This window comes from Salmo trutta, chromosome 39, assembly GCF_901001165.1.
Source record: "Salmo trutta chromosome 39, fSalTru1.1, whole genome shotgun sequence".
Lineage (NCBI taxonomy): Eukaryota > Metazoa > Chordata > Actinopteri > Salmoniformes > Salmonidae > Salmo > Salmo trutta.
The window spans coordinates 8,168,075-8,188,684 of record NC_042995.1 but is presented as its reverse complement, the minus strand read 5'-3'; the positions used below and the strand labels follow the sequence as shown (position 1 = coordinate 8,188,684).

Genomic DNA, 20,610 nt, shown 5'->3' with positions numbered 1-20,610 from the left:
TGAAGAAAACTGCTCAGCACTGGAACATAACTCACTGGGGGAAAAAATCAGTATGGAACATGTCTCACTGAAGAAACTGTTCAGTACCAAAACAACTCCCTGAGGAAACTGTTACGAACCAATAGATCTCTTACTGAAGACAGTTCAGTCCCAGCGAGCTGAGGGGAGTCAGGATGTTCGGTCCCCAGACGACATTAAATCCAGATTGGATTTGGCTTCGCGTCTCTTTGTGGAGTGGAGGAGAGGAGTGGAGAGAAGAGGTTTCTATTTGTGCTGATAGTGTGTGATCGAAAGAGAGAGGACGACATCGTGAGATGGCTGATAATTCATCAACGCCAGTATTTATAGAAATACAGAAATATGTCAAATAATAACAATGTCTCATCACCGTAATCAATCATCAATGAACAGACAGTGGACTTAAGATAAATGCGTGGATTCAGGAGAATGAAAGTCACTAGTTTGGATGTCATATTCAGGGGAGCACAAGTTGTACGATGGGAGGACAAGTCTCAGACCCTGGCAAGAACATATACACTCTTCCTGTATTGATTGAGATTGAGTGATTTGCCCAACATGCAAGCGCAACAGGTTAGGTTTGGGCATGCTAGCGATTGGTTAAGGTAAGGTTAGCTTTAGGTATGCTAGCAAAGTGGTAAAGGTTCAGGATAAGGTTCGTAAACAAAAACACGCTAAAACAACACACCCTGGATTCAAACCGCATTACAAAGTCCTGGATTCAAAGTCCTGCACACTACGACCTCTACCAACCTGTTTCCACTAACAGGCTGGAACAATCGGAATGGACTGGGATCTTTGAATGCCCACACTGATTGAGACTGTCCATGCACTGGATATTCCAACTCAACTGTAAGCTAACATAACCAGCGAACACTACTGTGGAGGTGGATCTAACAAGTAGACTTCAAGTGGACACTATGATGTTGTGTGTAACTGGTTGAGGAGTGTGAGGTGGACGGCTCGGCCTGGTCAGAGGACTGTGTGTACGTGTGTGACGCAGGTGGTTCTGATGTGTCTGACCGTCCTGTCTTCCTGTCTGTCCGTCTGGGCTGAAGACCAGATCATCTTCGACCACCATGCTGTCTACTGGAACAGCACGAACCCCAGGTAGGATGATACAGTCTGTGTGTTTGTGTGTGTTTGTGTGGATGCTATAATTGAGCTGAAAGCTCCTTTTGTCTCTGATAGACAATGAGGGCATCATGCCTCCCTCTTTCATTCTGCCTCCCTCTCCAGTTATTGAGTATAGGGGATAGACACACGCAAACACACACACACGCACACACTGCTGTGGTTAGCTGGGTCTCATTGACATGGTGCAGAGCAGCCTCGCTCTGTCAGTCTAATGAATTCTGACAGACTGGACAGCCTCCCCCTCCCTACATCCCTTCTCTCTCTCTCAGGTACATATATAAACAGTGAAAGTGCTCCCACTCTATCACGGTTGGAATTACCACTAACCGGCTAACAGCCCTGTCTCCCCCTGAAACACACACACACCGACACTGCTGATTTAGTTCAGCTAACAGCTCTGTCTCTCCACAAGTGCTCAAATATTTAACAGGCAAGGAGGAAGACTCTCCTCTCTCTCTCTCTTTTTCTCTCCGTCTCTTTCTTTCTTTTTTTCCTTTCTCACTCTGCTCTTCCCCTCCTCCTTCTGTCAACGTGCTACATCAGACAACATGCTTTGTTTGTGCAATGCTATTGTTATATTGCTGAATTAATGTGTGATGGGAGGTTGATAGAAAAGTTTGTTTATACAGAAACAAATGAACAGGAGATGAGTTTCAAACCACACACACACAGCTTTGTTTTTGCGAAACACACATGCATCCTGTCTCTCTAGCCTCAGAGAATAGCCAAATCTAATCCCAGGGTTGATCCTTCAAAGTAATTATATTCTTCTCCTCCCTTTTTCCTCCCCTTCCCGTTTTCTCGCCATCCCATTTCCTCCTGATCCTGTTTCCTCCACATCCCGTTTTCTCGCCATCCCATTTCCTCCTGATCCTGTTTCCTCCACATCCCGTGTCCTCCCCATCCCATTTCCTCCCGATCCTGTTTCCTCCCCATCCCGTTTTATCGCCATCCCATTTCCTCCTGATCCTGTTTCCTCCCCATCCCGTGTCCTCCCCATCCCATTTCCTCCTGATCCTGTGGCCTCCCCATCCCGTGTCCTCCCCATCATGTTTTCTCCCCATCCCGTTTTCTCCCCATCCTGTGTCCTCCTGATCCTGTGTCCTCCCTATCCTGTGTCCTCCACATCCCGTTTTCTCCCCATCCCGTTTTCTCCTCATCCTGTGTCCTCCCCATCCCGTTTTCTCCCCATCCTGTGTCCTCCCCATCACGTTTTCTCCTATCCTGTGTCCTCCCCATCCCGTTTTCTCCTCATCCTGTGTCCTCATCATCCTGTGTCCTCCCCATCACGTTCTCTCCATCCTGTGTCCTCCCCTTCCCGTTTTCTCGCCATCCTGTGTCCTCCCCATCACATTTTCTCCCCATCCTGTGTCCTCCCCATCCTGTGTCCTCACCATCCCGTTTTCTCCCAATCCCGTTTTCTCCCCATCCCGTGTCCTCACCAAACCCCGTTTTCTCCCCATCCTGTGTCCTCCCTATCCCGTGTCCTCCCCATCACGTTTTCTCCCATCACGTTTTCTCCTCTCTCTTCTGGGAGGCTTTGTGGTTCTCTCCATCCTCCTCCAGAGGTCCCTAATGATGGTTGCAGAGGGTTTCATGCTATGGGATGGATGTCCTCAGAGAAAGACTGAAAGGAGAAGATAGTAGCTAGTGTGTGTGTGTGCGCAGAAAGGCCTACTCTCCTCTCAACTGTGTCAGACACACAGACTTAGCCATGTGCAGTCTCTCCTGTCCCCTGCGGCACATTCACATCCATGTATCTGTCTTGCCCTTTTCCCCCCCCCCAAAAAAAATATATATACACACACACACACACACACACACACACACACACACACACACACACACACACACACACACACACAACACACACACACACACACACACACACACACACACACACACACACACACACACACACACACACACACACACACACACACACACACACACACACACACCACACACACACACACACACACACACACTTTCTCTACTGTCCCCTGTGACATACACAGATATATCTTTCAGTTTGTTCTGACACACATCTGTACTATACACTTACATGTAACAGCAAACCTCTGTGTGTTTGTGTGTGTCTGCCTGCTCTCTATCTTACTGTCTTCTCTGTTTGAAATGAAACAGCCTCTGTCTGTCTGTCTGTCTCTCTGTCTGTGTCTACCTTTTATTCCCACTATGACTGATGTACACCAGTTATGACAAACACATCTAAACAATAGAAAATAAACAGGAGACAAGACAACAAAAAAGCCTGTTAACGTCTCTGACTTGATTACAATACAATAATCAAAGCTTCTGGTGTGTGTGTGTGCTCTCAGTACACAATTTTTACAGATGAGAGAGAGAGAGGAGAGAAAGAGGAGGAGAGAGAGAAGAGAAAGAGGAGGAGAGAGAGAAGAGAAGAGAGAGAGGAGAGAGAGAGAGAGAAGAGAAGGAGAGAGGAGAGAGAGAGCGGAAGAGAGGAGATGAGAGAGAGAGCAAGAGGAGAGAGAGGAGAGAGGGAGAGATAGGGAGCGAGAAAGATGAGAGAGAGAGAGACAGAGGTTGTAAGGAGAGGAAGGAGAAGGAGTGTGAAGCGAGTGGGGGGATGAGAGAAATTATGTGGGAGAGACAGGAAGAGATGTTTTGCTGGTGTACACAATCTGTTTTCCACTTGGTTTAGCTTCACAGGTGATGTTAAATGTCTATAAAACATTTAAGGTCAGGACTCGGAACAACTTTCACTCAGCAAACTTTGTCAGGAAATCTCTGTTTTTAGTGGTGTGTGTGTGTTTGATATTGCAATCACATCACCACTCATTATATGTTTTAAAAGATGGAGGCACTTGTCTGAAAGATCCCCTTATTCTTAATCTGATCTCGCTTCATTGGCAGGTTCTTCTTGAATTACGGTGACAATTGGACTTGGCACTTTGGAAAAAAAGTACTTCATTCTTCTAGATGTGTATTTATTTAAATGTATTTAGTTACATCTTCCCATTTTAAATCAACTAATATGGTACCTTAATGACTTTAAATAACATTTACCATTATGATAACATTGTGCCACCAGTAGGAGTATTAACACCAATGAGTCACGTGTGCTCCCTCTCCGGCCTCTAGCTCACCAGGCTGCTCGTTATGGCGCACACCTGTCACCATCGTTACGCGCACCAGCGCCTCATCAGACTCACCTGGACTCCATCACTTCCCTGATTACCTTCCCTATATATGTCACTTCCTTCCCCAGGCATCATTGTTTCTGTTCCAGTGTCATGTTTTTGTATTTAGTTGCGTTTATTTATTAAAATACTCACTCCTCGCTTCCTGACTCTCAGCGCACATTCTGAAATGGAGACCACAAATGCTGAAATCTAACGTCATCAATCCTTTAAAAAGAATGTACTGAAGTGATATGATTAAACATTTTGCTCACAATGTTATTTCCCTTCATTTCAATTCACTAACACCAAGTGGCACTTTGGATTGAGACACACCACATGATCAACTGAATCCTCAAACGTATGACATACTAAAAGGGTGTGTTTAGCTAATAATTTGATTTAATATAGACCCATCCCCGATAACAGTTTGCCACTGGAGAGAATGCTCAAGGTCCTTGTATATCTTTCTAATTATTGATTTTCAAGGCGGTAACACCAATGACATAACACTGAGGGACACACATTATATAACTTCATAGCCTTCTTTTTTTTAATTGATCTATACAATACCTGATAGTAAATGTCAAAGATAGCAGATAGATACAAGATATCTGGTGTACTGTATTAGAAACACAATATACTAGCGATGTTAGATGGAAACATTCAATATTACATAGAAACAGATAAGAGATGGAAAGAAGGTATTCGCCGCAGATGCACGCCCACCCACACACACGACAATGAAATGACAGGAGTGAGAAAGGAAAGAAATAGACTATTAGAAAGGTGGGGATAGAGACAGAGGAGATAAAGAGATTACAGGAGGAGATACAGGAGGAGTGTGTGAGGTATGAGTTGTGGCGTACGGCTGTGGAGCTGCATACTCACCGTTTGATCACACACACTTCAAACGCACACTTCTGTCTTCTTTCCAGATCCCAGAACTGTGTGTCTTTGTGTGTGTGTGTTAGAGATGGTGCACTGTTCTAAACTGGGTCGGTCCTAAAAACTAGACTGCTGAGAAACTGGCGGTGCGGCTACCTTCTAACATTACTAACCGCTTTACGCTGGGCTTCTTAAAGGGATAGTTCACCCAAATGATTAAATGCCTTATTAGTTTCCTTACCCTGAAAGCGGTCCTATGGACAAGGACAGACTGTAATCCACGCTTTGTGTGTGCTTACTCACGGTGACCAACCACTAACTTTAAGCATTAGTGTGTGTATGTGAGTATTTTGGAAAGGGATTGTGATAGCTTATTATTCTGAAGTTTTTCTTGCTTTCTACATCTGTGAGAGAAACACAGTTAGAGAGAAAATACTCGTATGTCTGAGAGAGAGATGTTTTCAGAGATGTGTGTGTGTGTGCCACAGCTGGTGAGGAAATGCTCCCAGCAACATCTCCTCATTGGTTCAAAGTTCAGACTGTTTTCTCTCTGGTTGTGGAGAAAGGGAATTAACCCCCCCCCCCCACACACACACACTGCTGTCTTTATTAGTCTTGAGGAGGTGATGAGGCACAATCTCTCTCTCTCCCTCCTTTCTTACTAATTCGGAGAGACTGCCTGGATGAATAATTCATGTTCTCTCTGCCATCCTCATTCAGGTGTGTGTGCGTGCATGCGTGCACTGTGCTATTTCGCTTTAACATGTTTCAGCTGTGAAGAAGAACATCTCCTGTAATGCTTGCACAATCGTCTCTAAGCCTAGCTCTACCCCCCCCCCCACACACACACACTAACCTCAGCTGTAACCCTGTGCTCTACAAATCATTTATACTTTATTTTTTTACACAGTCAGATGGGAAAATAATGTATTAATGATCCATCTACACTACAAGTGTCAAATGATTTTGAAATGTTCTATGTTTTGTACATAGACATTGATAAAAGTGTTATTAGCCAAATGCTTTCTCTAAACTACCGTCAAATCACTTACACTTTCAAATGTATAGGCTGATAGGTTAATACTTTATTAATCCTCAAGACGACATTTCAGTAGCGAAAGCTGAGAGACATAAGAGGGTTAAAAGTAGAAATGTGTTAAATCATTTGAAGAGAAAAAGAGGAAGTTTATACAGTGAGACAGAAAAATTAGAAATGATGCTGTTTGTCTGGTTAGATAATCCTCTATAGGTGGTGGTTGTCTGGGTAGAGAATCCTCTATAGATGGTGGTTATCTGGTTAGAGAATCCTCTATAGATGGTGGTTGTCTGGGTAGAGAATCCCCTATAGGTGGTGGTTGTCTGGTTAGAGAATCCTCTATAGATGGTGGTTGTCTGGGTAGAGAATCCCCTATAGATGGTGGTTGTCTGGGTAGAGAATCCCCTATAGATGGTGGTTGTCTGGGTAGAGAATCCTCTATAGATGGTGGTTGTCTGGGTAGAGAATCCCCTATAGGTGGTGGTTGTCTGGGTAGAGAATCCTCTATAGATGGTGGTTATCTGGTTAGAGAATCCTCTATAGATGGTGGTTGTCTGGGTAGAGAATCCCCTATAGGTGGTGGTTGTCTGGTTAGAGAATCCTCTATAGATGGTGGTTGTCTGGGTAGAGAATCCCCTATAGATGGTGGTTGTCTGGGTAGAGAATCCTCTATAGATGTTGGTTGTCTGGGTAGAGAATCCTCTATAGGTGGTGGTTGTCTGGGTAGAGAATCCCCTATAGGTGGTGGTTGTCTGGTTAGAGAATCCTCTATAGGTGGTGGTTGTCTGGTTAGAGAATCCTCTATAGGTGGTGGTTGTCTGGGTAGAGAATCCTCTATAGATTGTGGTTATCTGGGTAGAGAATCCTCTATAGATGGTGGTTATCTGGTTTGAGAATCCTGTATAGATGGTGGTTGTCTGGGTAGAGAATCCTCTATAGGTGGTGGTTGTCTGGGTAGAGAATCCCCTATAGGTGGTGGTTGTCTGGTTAGAGAATCCCCTATAGGTGGTGGTTGTCTGGGTAGAGAATCCCCTATAGGTGGTGGTTGTCTGGGTAGAGAATCCTCAATAGGTGGTGGTTGTCTGGGTAGAGAATCCTCTATAGATGGTGGTTGTCTGGGTAGAGAATCCTCTATAGATTGTGGTTGTCTGGGTAGAGAATCCTCTATAGGTGGTGGTTGTCTGGGTAGAGAATCCCCTATAGGTGGTGGTTGTCTGGTTAGAGAATCCTCTATAGGTGGTGGTTGTCTGGTTAGAGAATCCTCTATAGGTGGTGGTTGTCTGGTTAGAGAATCCTCTATAGGTGGTGGTTGTCTGGGTAGAGAATCCTCTATAGATGGTGGTTGTCTGGTTAGAGAATCATCTATAGATGGTGGTTGTCTGGTTAGAGAATCCTCTATAGGTGGTGGTTGTCTGGTTAGAGAATCCTCTATAGGTGGTGGTTGTCTGGGTAGAGAATCCTCTATAGGTGGTGGTTGTCTGGGTAGAGAATCCCCTATAGGTGGTGGTTGTCTGGTTAGAGAATCCTCTATAGGTGGTGGTTGTCTGGTTAGAGAATCCTCTATAGGTGGTGGTTGTCTGGTTAGAGAATCCTCTATAGGTGGTGGTTGTCTGGGTAGAGAATCCTCTATAGATGGTGGTTGTCTGGTTAGAGAATCATCTATAGATGGTGGTTGTCTGGTTAGAGAATCCTCTATAGGTGGTGGTTGTCTGGTTAGAGAATCCTCTATAGGTGGTGGTTGTCTGGTTAGAGAATCCTCTATAGGTGGTGGTTGTCTGGTTAGAGAATCCTCTATAGGTGGTGGTTGTCTGGGTAGAGAATCCTCTATAGGTGGTGGTTGTCTGGTAAAGGGTTGGTGGTTTCTCTGGTAAAGTGTTGGGTTGGTGGTTGTCTGGTAAAGGGTTGTGTTGGTGGTTGTCTGGTAAAGGGTTGGGGTGGTGGGTGTCTGCTAGAGTGTTTAGTTGATGCTTATCTGATAAAGGGCTGGGGTGGTGATTGTCTGGTAAAGGGTTGGGTTAGTTGTTGTCTGGTAAAGGGTTGGGGTGGTGGTTGTCTGGTAAAGGGTTGGGGTGGTGGTTGTCTGGTAAAGGGTTGGGGTGGTGGTTGTCTGGTAAAGGGTTGGGTTAGTTGTTGTCTGGTAAAGGGTTGGGGTGGTGGATGTCTGGTAAAGGGTTGGGGTAGTGGTTGTCTGGTAAAGGGTTGGGGTGGTGGTTGTCTGGTAAAGGGTTGGGGTGGTGGTTGTCTGGTAAAGGGTTGGGGTGGTGGTTGTCTGGTAAAGGGTTGGGGTGGTGGTTGTCTGGTAAAGGGTTGGGGTGGTGGTTGTCTGGTAAAGGGTTGGGGTGGTGGTTGTCTGGTAAAGGGTTGGGGTGGTGGTTGTCTGGTAAAGGGTTGGGTTAGTTGTTGTCTGGTAAAGGGTTGGGGTGGTGGTTGTCTGGTAAAGGGTTGGGGTGGTGGTTGTCTGGTAAAGGGTTGGGGTGGTGGTTGTCTGGTAAAGGGTTGGGGTGGTGGTTGTCTGGTAAAGGGTTGGTGGTTGTCTGGTAAAGGGTTGGGTTAGTTGTTGTCTGGTAAAGGGTTGGGGTGGTGGTTGTCTGGTAAAGGGTTGGGTTAGTTGTTGTCTGGTAAAGGGTTGGGGTGGTGGTTGTCTGGTAAAGGGTTGGGGTGGTGGTTGTCTGGTAAAGGGTTGGGTTAGTTGTTGTCTGGTAAAGGGTTGGGGGCAGAAGGGGGTTACGGTTGCTTGTTTTCTGGTAAAGTGCTTACGGGGCATGTCAGTGTTTGGAGTTATTAATAAAACACAAATTATATTATTGATCAAAGATGTGGCAAACTGCCCGCAGATATAACCTCATTTTGATATGGATGTGTGTGTGTGTTCGATATGGATTTAGTGAAGAGCCTCTAAGTGTTTTCCAGCTTTGAGTGATTAAGTCAGGCTACTACAGTAGACACACATCAGGATGGGTGGGTGGAGAGAGGGATGGAGGGAGAGAGAGAGAAGGGTGGGGCAGGAATGAGGGGAAAACTCTTATGTTTATGTCAGTTGGTTAATCAGTTAGTTAGTCGTCAGTCAATCAGACAAATGTGAAGCATCTACTGTGAGATTCAATTATTCCATTTCATCAGAATCACTGGAGCAGTTACATACTTTTAGTCAATTTATTTCAATAACCTTCCCCAACCCTCTCATACCCGGGAGGGGAAGTACCGTACAAAACTAGTCCCGGAGAAGAGAGAGGGATATGAGAGGAGAGTGTAGAGGGATATGAGAGAAGAGCGTAGAGGGATATGAGAGGAGAGTGTAGAGGGATAATAGAGGAGAGTGTAGAGGGATATGAGAAGAGAGTGTAGAGGGATATGAGAGGAGAGCGTAGAGGGATATGAGAGGAGAGCGTAGAGGGATATGAGAGAAGAGCGTAGAGGGATATGAGAGGAGAGTGTAAGGGGATATGAGAGGAGAGTAGAGGGATATTAGAGGAGAGTGTAGAGGGATATGAGAGGAGAGTGTAGAGGGATAATAGAGGAGAGTGTAGAGGGATATGAGAAGAGAGTGTAGAGGGATATGAGAGGAGAGCGTAGAGGGATATGAGAGGAGAGCGTAGAGGGATATGAGAGAAGAGCGTAGAGGGATATGAGAGGAGAGTGTAGAGGGATATGAGAGGAGAGTGTAGAGGGATATGAGAGGAGAGCGTAGAGGGATATGAGAGGAGAGCGTAGAGGGATATGAGAGGAGAGTGTAGAGGGATATGAGAGGAGAGTGTAGAGGGATATGAGAGGAGAGTGTAGAGGGATATGAGAGGAGAGTGTAGAGGGATATGAGAGGAGAGTGTAGAGGGATAATAGAAGAGAGTGTAGAGGGATATGAGAGGAGAGTGTAGAGGGATATGAGAGGAGAGTGCAGAGGGATATGAGAGGAGAGTGTAGAGGGATATGAGAGGAGAGTGTAGAGGGATATGAGAGGAGAGTGTAGAGGGATATGAGAGGAGAGTGTAGAGGGATAATAGAGGAGAGTGTAGAGGGATATGAGAAGAGAGTGTAGAGGGATATGAGAGGAGAGCGTAGAGGGATATGAGAGGAGAGCGTAGAGGGATATGAGAGGAGAGCGTAGAGGGATATGAGAGGAGAGTGTAGAGGGATATGAGAGGAGAGTGTAGAGGGATATGAGAGGAGAGTGTAGAGGGATATGAGAAGAGAGTGTAGAGGGATATGAGAGGAGAGTGTAGAGGGATATGAGAGGAGAGTGTAGAGGGATATGAGAGGAGAGTGTAGAGGGATATGAGAAGAGAGTGTAGAGGGATATGAGAGGAGAGTGTAGAGGGATATGAGAAGAGAGTGTAGAGGGATATGAGAGGAGAGTGTAGAGGGATATGAGAGGAGAGTGTAGAGGGATATGAGAGGAGAGTGTAGAGGGATATGAGAAGAGAGCGTAGAGGGATATGAGAGGAGAGTGTAGAGGGATATGAGAAGAGAGCGTAGAGGGATATGAGAGGAGAGTGTAGAGGGATATGAGAAGAGAGTGTAGAGGGATATGAGAGGAGAGTGTAGAGGGATATGAGAGGAGAGTGTAGAGGGATATGAGAGGAGAGTGTAGAGGGATATGAGAGGAGAGTGTAGAGGGATATGAGAAGAGAGTGTAGAGGGATATGAGAGGAGAGTGTAGAGGGATATGAGAAGAGAGCGTAGAGGGATATGAGAGGAGAGTGTAGAGGGATATGAGAAGAGAGTGTAGAGGGATATGAGAGGAGAGTGTAGAGGGATATGAGAAGAGAGTGTAGAGGGATATGAGAGGAGAGAAGTGGTGGATGAGAGAAAAAAGTTGAGAAAGTTGCTGAAGGTCATCTGAGAGCCTCGGGGTAGGACCAATCAAAAGACAAATCTGTCAGCCAATCAAATCTGTCAGCCAATCAAAGCCCAGTCCTGTATCATATTCTTCAATCGACAAACACACACACACACACAGGCACACACACACACACCGCAGGGAAATGCAAGTAAGTGAACTCTTTCAAACAGAGAGAACTAACCTTCATCAGCCTGCTTTATCTGGAAGTTTAACCTACACAACTATTAATATGCCACTCTAACACTGGGAGGAGAGGAGCGATCACAGGCTTTGATATGGTAATGAGGGGGTTTACACACACACACACACACACACACACACACACACACACACACACACACACTGCCTGAGTGCGATGAGGCTGTTTACATAAGGGCCTGCCCTGGGACGAGTGAGAGCTGTCATCCTGCCAGAAAGAGAGAGAGAGAAAGAGAGAGGGGGAGTGAGAGGGAGCGAGAGAGCAAACAGCCTGTCTGATCTTTTTACTGAGGGATGGAGTGAGAGATGGTGAAAAGGAACTGTTTAGAGAAGTGGAAGGACAACTGCTAAGAAAAAGAAAACAGAAGATGGAGAAATGAGAAGGAGATGGAGGGTAGAGAAGGAGATGAAGAGAAGAGAAGGAAGAAAGAGAAGGAGATGGAGGAAAGAGAAGAGATGGAGGAAAGAGAAGAGATGGAGGGAAGATAAGGAGATGGAGGGAAGAGAAGAGGAGGGAAGAGAAGGAGATAGAGGGAAGAGAAGGAGAAAGAGAAGGAGATAGAGGGAAGAGAAGGTGATGGAGGAAAGAGAAGAGGAGGGAAGAGAAGGAGATGGAGGGAAGATAAGGAGATGGAGGGAAGAGAAGAGGAGGGAAGAGAAGGAGATAGAGGGAAGAGAAGGAGAAAGAGAAGGAGATAGAGGGAAGAGAAGGTGATGGAGGAAAGAGAAGAGGAGGGAAGAGAAGGAGATGGAGGGAAGAGAAGGAGAAAGAGAAGGAGATGGAGGGAAGAGAAGGTGATGGAGGAAAGAGAAGAATATGGAGGGAAAGTGGAGAGGGTCATGGAAAGAGAAAGGGAATGGTAAGACCTAGAGGAAAAGGAGGGGAAGGCAAGAATGGAGAGAAAGGGGGGAATAAAGGATATGGTCCCCTGTTTCCCTCAGTTCAATGTGTCCTCTTTCAGGCTCTTAATCTACATTAACACACACACACACACGCTGCCTTCATGTCCGCACTCAGTGCTTAAAATAAAGTTTAGTGTGTGTGTGAGACTGTGTCTGTGTGCGTGTCTGTGTGTGCGTGACTGTGTGTGAGTGACTGTGTGCTTGAGTGTGTGTGTGTATGACTGTGTGTGTGTGTGTGTGTGTGTGTGTGTGTGTGTGTGTGTGTGTGTGTGTGTGTGTGTGTGTGTGTGTGCGCGTGCATGTGTGTATGAGGGGGTTGTAACCAAGGTCAAAACCACTTAAGTGTCTGTCTTATGTAACCCCCCCCCGTACAAATATTCCCCCGCTATGTCTGAGCTGCATACTAAGGTGGACACACACAGACACACACTCTCTTTAAAGCGAAAGGGTGTGTATCGATTTAGCATGGTGTGCAGATTCCCACCACAACCCCTATACAAGGATTAAAATGAGAGCGCCAGAGGAACACACACACATCGCTTCTTAACGACACAACCTCTCCTAGCTACTCCTGTATCAGTTAGTTGAGGGGTATCTCTCTTCCTCCCCCGTATCCCCCTTCCTCCTCTTTCCTCTCTTTCATCTCGCCATTAGGCCCACAGGCTAAGGAGGTGTGTCTTTGTGTGTGTGTGTGTGTGTATGTGTGTGTGTGTGTGTTTAAAGGAAGAGAAACAGCAGAGCTAGCAGTAGTTAATTAATACACATCAAAAGGACCATTAAATATGAAACAGCTACACAGCACAGCCAACAGCAGCAACAGTTTGGCTGACCTGAATAATTCACACAAGAGCTTACCCTGTGTGTGTGTGTGTGTGTGTGTGTGTGTGTGTGTGTGTGTGTGTGTGTGTGTGTGTGTGTGTGTGTGTGTGTGTGTGTGTGTGTGTGTGTGTGTGTGTGTGTTTAATGTGAATTATTCAGAATATAGCTTACCCTTCTGCCCAACACTCTATTTTGTTAACAAGAAAAATATTTATTTATACACTTTAAGTCTCTTTACCTTTATAGAATTATTTATAATTAGAGCTGTCAATATCTCTATCAATCATGTTACTATCTCTATTAGTGCTGTCAATATCTCTATCAATAATGTAACTTATCCAATCATCCCTGTTATAGCTCAGTCAGTCCTGTTACTATCTCTATCAGCCCTGTTACTATCACAGTCAGTCCTGATACCATCTCTATCAGCCCTGTTACCGTCTCTATCAGCCCTGTTACTATCGCAGTCAGCCCTGTTACTATCGCAGTCAGCCCTGTTACTATCGCAGTCAGCCCTGTTACTATCGCAGTCAGCCCTGTTACTATCGCAGTCAGCCCTGTTACTATCGCAGTCAGCCCTGTTACTATCGCAGTCAGTCCTGTTACTATCGCAGTCAGTCCTGTTTCTATCGCAGTCAGTCCTGTTTCTATCTCAATCAGTCCTGTTACTATAGTCAGTCAGTCAGTCCTGTTACTATCTCAATCAGCCCTGTTAGGCTACTCTCTCTAACTCACCCCCAATATTGGGTATGTAACAGAATATACTTAGGCCGGGATACAATCCGTTCGCACATTGAAACACGCTTGGCATTTAAAGGTAATTTCCGATTGAGCAATGTGGGAACATTGCCTGTAATGCACGATTGGATTGAATCCAGCCCTTATTCAGATTACTTTTACATCTCCACCAGTGAATAGCTCGCAATGTCAAGAACATAAACGGTAGTAAATTAACAAAATAAAAATATGATTATTTGAAACCCCATGAGGCTAGAGTTGCATTTTTTTTGACCATTTTACTATTGGTTTTCATTCTCAGGGTTGAAAATGGAAAGAGTGGAACAGAGCTGCTACACTATGGGCGTCGCTTGATGTCTGTGTGTGTTTCCCCCTGAGCGGATGCCTATTTCTAGATCGGTGGGGGGCAAGGTTTGGCCACTGGAGGAGAAAAGCTGCGTTTCTGTTTTAGAGAAGAAATCCTCACAACCTAAACCCTTCACACACACACACGCACACACAATGAAGCACACACACACACAATGAAGCAAACACACACGGGTCTTTCTATAAACTAGGGTACCAGTGAGGATTTCTTATACTGGACAACTTCTTAATAAGTCATTGATAATAATCTGCCAATTTTTTTTCATGTCATTACAGATACAGTATAAGGGGGGATCATACACAGTATAAGGGGAGATCAGAGCTTGCAAAGCTGTCATCAAGGCAAAGGGTGACTACTTCGAAGAACACTTTTAGGGTTACTACATGATTCCAAATGTGTTATTTCATAGTTTTGTTGTCTTCACTATTATTCTACAATGTAGAAAATAGTAAAAATAAAGAAAAACCCTTGAATGAGTAGGTGTCCAAATCTTTGCCTGGTACTGTAGGTCCAGAATATTTTGGTGTCTCATTCCTGAGTCTAGCTGTGCGCAATTGTGTAAGATAGACTATTGCGCAACACCCAACACTCTTCCTATTAATTATTCTGGATATAATGACGACAAATTACATAGCCTAGTGGGCTTATTCACAACATGATCTGGTAATGAAATAACATGACAAATCCATTTTATTTTCCATGTTACACCTGCCATTTTAAACAACAAGGGGCTTGAAGTAGCCCACTTGGAGCTCAGAAATTCAAGCACTAGAATATGCCTACCTTGAGTTGAAAATCTGACATTTCCTCAATTTGGTGCTTGAAAATTACTTCTAATTATTGTAGCCAATTTATAAATTCTCCTGCTCCCATATAATTATCTGTGATTTCATTTTTTATCAGTTTTTGCCACTTTCGTTTGTTTCCCGCTGCAACTATGTTGCCGTGAAATCACGTACAGTTGTTATGAAGTCGACAACATCTACTGAAAAATCGCCATGCATACATCCAATCTATTTAGTCAAGCAATGTCCACATTATTCTCACATATTTTAGAATGTAATAATAATAATTAGAATATCAAGGCCTAAAAAATGTATTTTTCTTAAAGTGGTAATGACCTACTTTTTCTTTTGCACTTTTTGGGTGGACGGGGGTTCTATATTAGGCCCTAAATGTACAATTCTATAAATTATACAATTGTTTAACATTGTTGAGATCCTTGAAAAGGACAATAGAGTGCTTGAAAGCGTCCCTGAACGTCCTTGAATTAGACTTGCCAGTGTCTGTGTGAACCCTACTTAAAGGATGTATAGTCCTAGTCCTGTGTTGTTGTATAGGTGGAGTAATGGGCTAATTTGCATGTATTCCCTTTTATTCCTCTAAGTACACATCTGGAACTGCATGAAAATCCTTTGATCTTGTTTCAAACCATTTAGAAATGTTTTGCCCAATGTCACACTGGCCTCATTATTTATAGAAAGACCCACATACATTTTCAGCAGAAAGTAGAGTTGTGCGCATGCGTTTGTATCTTTGTGTAATGTGTGTGTGTGTGTATCCGCTTGGTCACGGTGGTTGAGCACTCTGATTAATGCTTACAGAGAGACAACAGATGGGGGAGAGGGGAGATATGAGGGGATAGAGGATATAGATGGTGGAGGACAGGGAGTTGGAGAGAGATATGAGGAGTGGGAGAGAGAGAGAAACAGAAGCAAGGAGAGAGAGAAAGAGAGAAACAGAGAGAGACCGAGGGACAGCTAGATGGAAAGAGAAAGCAGTGTAAATCCATCCTAACCCTGTGGTTTTGTTGTGGTTGTGTTGTGGCAGTGTTTTAACCATGTTGTTGTGTTGCGGTCTAGGTTCCACCATGACTACAGGGTTGCGGTCAGTATAAATGACTACCTCGACATCTACTGTCCATTCTACACCAATGGCCCTCCGGCTCACGGTCGAATGGAACGCTATATCCTGTTCATGGTCAACCACGAGGGGTACACTTCCTGTCAACACAGGATGAGGGGGTTCAAACGCTGGGAGTGCAACCGACCTACCGGTCTTGACGGTCCCCTGCGCTTCTCAGAAAAGTTCCAGCTGTTTACGCCTTTCTCCCTGGGCTTCGAGTTCAGGCCAGGACACGAATACTACTATATCTGTGCGTAATATATCATATCACTACAATATAACTAATATGTGAGCAATATTTTGTACTACTACAGTACTACGACTATAAATGTGAGTAATATCTTGTACTACTACAGTACTACCACTATAAATGTCAGTAATATCTTGTACTACTACAGTAACACTACTATAAATGTGAGTAATATCTTGTATTACTACAGTACTACTACTATAAATGTGAGTAATATCTTGTACTACTACCGTACTACTACTATAAATGTGAGAAATATGTCGTACTACTGCAGTACAACAACAACATATTATGGGGTGAGTTGAAATTTCCATTTAAGTCGAATTTGACATGAATGCATGAAGTACAATTTTTGACTTCAATGTAAGTTAGGATTTACTCCTCTTACTGCTACAGTACAACTACTAGTATATGTATTACTACTGCTATGAGGAGAGAGAGAGAGAAGAGGAGTAACGAGAGAAAGGTAGAGAGAGGGAGGGTGGGAAGAGGAAGGGTCATGGTTATTTCCTCTGAGCAGCAGATTTTTATGATGTTGCTCTGAGGTCAGACTTGGCTCTTCTTATCCTCTCACTGTGTGTGTGTGTGTGTGTGTGTGTGTGTGTGTGTGTGTGTGTGTGTGTGTGTGTGTGTGTATGTATATCTCCCTTTCAACCTCATGGACACCAGATGTAGTGGGATCACCCAGGTCTAACCTGAACCCCATTCACAGTGGCATAACCAACATAGCAAACTACAACCTATCTCCATCTCATTTTCTTTCCCTCCCTCTTTCTCTCTGTCAGCGTCTCCTCATCCCAACCATGTAGGGAGGCCGTGTCTGAGACTGAAGGTGTATGTCAGACCCCCAGGTAAGTCACGCTCTAACTACACACACACACACACACACACACACACACACACAAACACAGAGAGAAGACAGGACAGTAGAAAGACAGACAGAAATCCTCTCCTTCAAGTTCCTAAGAGACATAACTCCTCCCCTTTAAATGTAGTTCCTAATAGAGACATGACTCCGCTCCTTTAAATGTATAGAGACGACTCCTCTCCTTTAAATGTAGTTCCTAATAGAGATACAACTCCTCTCCTTTAAGTTAAGTTCCCAAAATAGACATGACTCCTCTCCTTTAAATGTAGTTCCTAATAGAGACATGACTCCGCTCCTTTAAATGTATAGAGACGACTCCTCTCCTTTAAATGTAGTTCCTAATAGAGATACAACTCCTCTCCTTTAAGTTAAGTTCCCAAAATAGACATGACTCCTCTCCTTTAAATGTAGTTCCTAATAGAGACATGACTCCTCTCCTTTAAATGTAGTTCCTAATAGAGACATGACTCCTCTCCTTTAAATGTAGTTCCTAATAGAGACATGACTCCTCTCCTTTCAATGTAGTTCCTAATAGAGACATGACTCCTCTCCTTTAAATGTAGTTCCTAATAGAGACATGACTCCTCTCCTTTCAATGTAGTTCCTAATAGAGACATGACTCCTCTCCTTTAAATGTAGTTCCTAATAGAGACATGACTCCTCTCCTTTAAATGTAGTTCCTAATAGAGACACGACTCCTCTCCTTTAAATGTAGTTCCTAATAGAGACATGACTCCTCTCCATTTAATTTAGTTCCTAGAGACATGACTCCTCTCCTTTCAATGTAGTTCCTAATAGAGACATGACTCCTCTCCTTTAAATGTAGTTCCTAATAGAGACATGACTCCTCTCCTTTAAATGTAGTTCCTAATAGAGACATGACTCCTCTCCTTTAAATGTAGTTCCTAATAGAGACATGACTCCTCTCCTTTAAATGTAGTTCCTAAGAGACATGACTCCTCTCCTTTAAATGTAGTTCCTAATAGAGACATGACTCCTCTCCTTTAAATGTAGTTCCTAATAGAGACATGACTCCTCTTCTTTAAATGTAGTTCCTAATAGAGACATGACTCCTCTCCTTTCAATGTAGTTCCTAATAGAGACATGACTCCTCTCCTTTAAATGTAGTTCCTAATAGAGACATGACTCCTCTCCTTTAAATGTAGTTCCTAATAGAGACATGACTCCTCTCCTTTAAATGTAGTTCCTAATAGAGACATGACTCCTCTCCTTTAAATGTAGTTCCTAAGAGACATGACTCCTCTCCTTTAAATGTAGTTCCTAATAGAGACATGACTCCTCTCCTTTAAATGTAGTTCCTAATAGAGACATGACTCCTCTCCTTTAAATGTAGTTCCTAATAGAGACACGACTCCTCTCCTTTAAATGTAGTTCCTAATAGAGACATGACTCCTCTCCTTTAAATGTAGTTCCTAATAGAGACATGACTCCTCTCCTTTAAATGTAGTTCCTAATAGAGACATGACTCCTCTCCTTTAAATGTAGTTCCTAATAGAGACATGACTCCTCTCCTTTAAATGTAGTTCCTAATAGAGACATGACTCCTCTCCTTTAAATGTAGTTCCTAATAGAGACATGACTCCTCTCCTTTAAATGTAGTTCCTAATAGAGACATGACTCCTCTCCTTTAAATGTAGTTCCTAATAGAGACATGACTCCTCTCCTCTGTAATTACTCTTTTTTTCTGACTGACATATAAACCTCATCTTCTTCTAAAGACTTTCTACAATTATCACTGTGTGTGTACAACTGTATTAAACTGTAATAAGGTTGCTTAAACCCCCTGCTGAGGTCTTGGCAACATTAGTCTCCTCTCTCTCTTTCTCCTCTTACATTCTTTCTCTCATTCTCTTTCTCTGTTGCTGTATCTGGAACTCCAACACTTTCTTATTATTATTCCTGTTATTTTCTGTCTATTTTAGTAATTTTCTCTCCATTCTGTTGTTCTCTCTCTCCAATCAGTTGGTTGTTTAGATTTCTTTCACTCTACTTTCAAATGCTTCCATCATTTTCTCTCCGCTTTCAGATCGTTCTGGCCTTCTCTTTCTCTCTGTTCTATTCTGTCCTATCTCTCCTTTCAGATCATTCTGGCCTTTTCTTTCTCTCTGTGCTATTCTGTCCTATCTCTCCTTTCAGATGTTTTCTTTCTCTCTGTCTGTTCAGACTTCAGTGTTTTCACTCTCTGTTGAGTCATGTTGTCATTCTCTCTGTCTGTTCCAGGCAGTTCAGGGTTTGACTCTCCAGAGCCCTTTCTGACTGATGGAGCTGCAGACTGGAGCCCAGAGTCCCTGCTAGCCCCAGCCCTAATAGCCAGCCTGGCCTCACTGCTACTGGGCTCCCTCTCATCGCTGTGACTCCCCCTCCACTGGAGCAAGACCTAGAACAGAGTCTTTGCTGGAAGGCTGCCTGGCTGGCTGTCCCTCAAACTCCCACACGCTCAGGGAGAAACTATCTTTCAGTCCTGGATTAAAAACCACTGTGGGTCCCCAGGACAAGCATTTACAGCCCCTGGGCTAATTCATGGATGAAGAGCCCCTAGTCTAAACTTAACCCTAACCCCCCTGGGGTGTCTGAAGGGACATGGATGGGGGGTGGTGGTAGTTGGCTGGACACACACATGCATGACCACTGTGAATCTGGACGGAACTAACTAAACTGATGGTGTTTCTGTTATGTTTACATGATCACATATAATTTAATTGAAGATGGTTCTACGGATGATGTCATGGTTATATTTGAAATGGACAGTTAATTAGACTTCCAAAGTGCAGATTCTGATCTGACACTCAGAAGAAGCCTTCTGATGGACAGAGAAACGACTCAACTATATTTACTGCTGCAACCCCCAGCCCACAGAGGGAAGAGGAGAAGGAAGGGGAGAGGGAACTAAACAAAGAAAAGGAGAGAGAAAGAAAAAGAGTCTCTGGGGACCGAGACTTCTTTAATGTCGGGAAGGGAACATAATGAGAAAGCACTGTATTCACACACATACACAAACAAACAAGAACACGTTTCTACCCTGTTTCATCTTATTTTTGTTCCGTTTAAAAGCACCATCAATTATTAATATATATGAGAGAGAGAGAGAGAGAGAGAGAGAGAGAGAGAGAGAGAGAGAGAGAGAGAGAGAGAGAGAGAGAGAGAGAGAAAGGAAAGTTTGGTCCCTACTTTATTCTCTAACCCTAAAACCGTTGATGATGACTCAGTATTCTGTTCCTCTGATGTTGCGTGTCTTAGTGTGTGTAATCCGCTGGTAGTTTGTTCTATCATGTACAGCATTTACGCTAGGGCGATCCATGCCATGGTTTAATGTATAAAAGGTTTCCTTCACGTCTCCATCTCATCAGTTTGTCTCCTGTTCTGATCTGTTGTTTTTGTCAAGATGATGAGACAGGAGAGAAACACACCAATAAATATTGTTTTGTCTACAAAGTGACTGACAGTGATTATTGTCTTCTATACAG

General features: G+C 43.9%; 1 protein-coding gene across 2 annotated transcripts; it reads left to right on the top strand.

Moving 5' to 3' along the window:
* Nucleotides 1–960: 960 nt before the first annotated feature.
* Nucleotides 961–20,580, top strand: LOC115179700 (ephrin-A2-like). Of its 2 annotated transcripts, none has more exons than XM_029741384.1 (4): nt 961–1,128; nt 15,965–16,257; nt 17,043–17,108; nt 19,367–20,580. In XM_029741384.1, exons 1-4 carry the CDS (start codon nt 1,031–1,033, stop codon nt 19,498–19,500), a joined length of 591 nt encoding a protein of 196 aa, XP_029597244.1. In that variant the 5' UTR covers nt 961–1,030; the 3' UTR covers nt 19,501–20,580. The 2 variants fall into 2 exon arrangements, with proteins under 2 accessions (XP_029597244.1, XP_029597243.1); XM_029741383.1 differs by lacking the exon at nt 961–1,128 and adding an exon at nt 15,649–15,884.
* The last annotated feature ends 30 nt before the right edge of the window (nt 20,581–20,610 follow it).

Bases quoted from the DNA above. Each gene is read 5' to 3' on its own strand.
- LOC115179700 (XM_029741383.1), top strand. From the start codon at position 15,757: ATGGTGGAGGACAGGGAGTTGGAGAGAGATATGAGGAGTGGGAGAGAG. The intron at 15,885-15,964 runs GTAAATCCATCC...GTTGCGGTCTAG, and splicing joins AGATGGAAAGAGAAAGCAGT to GTTCCACCATGACTACAGGG. The intron at 17,109-19,366 runs GTAAGTCACGCT...TGTCTGTTCCAG, and splicing joins GGTGTATGTCAGACCCCCAG to GCAGTTCAGGGTTTGACTCT.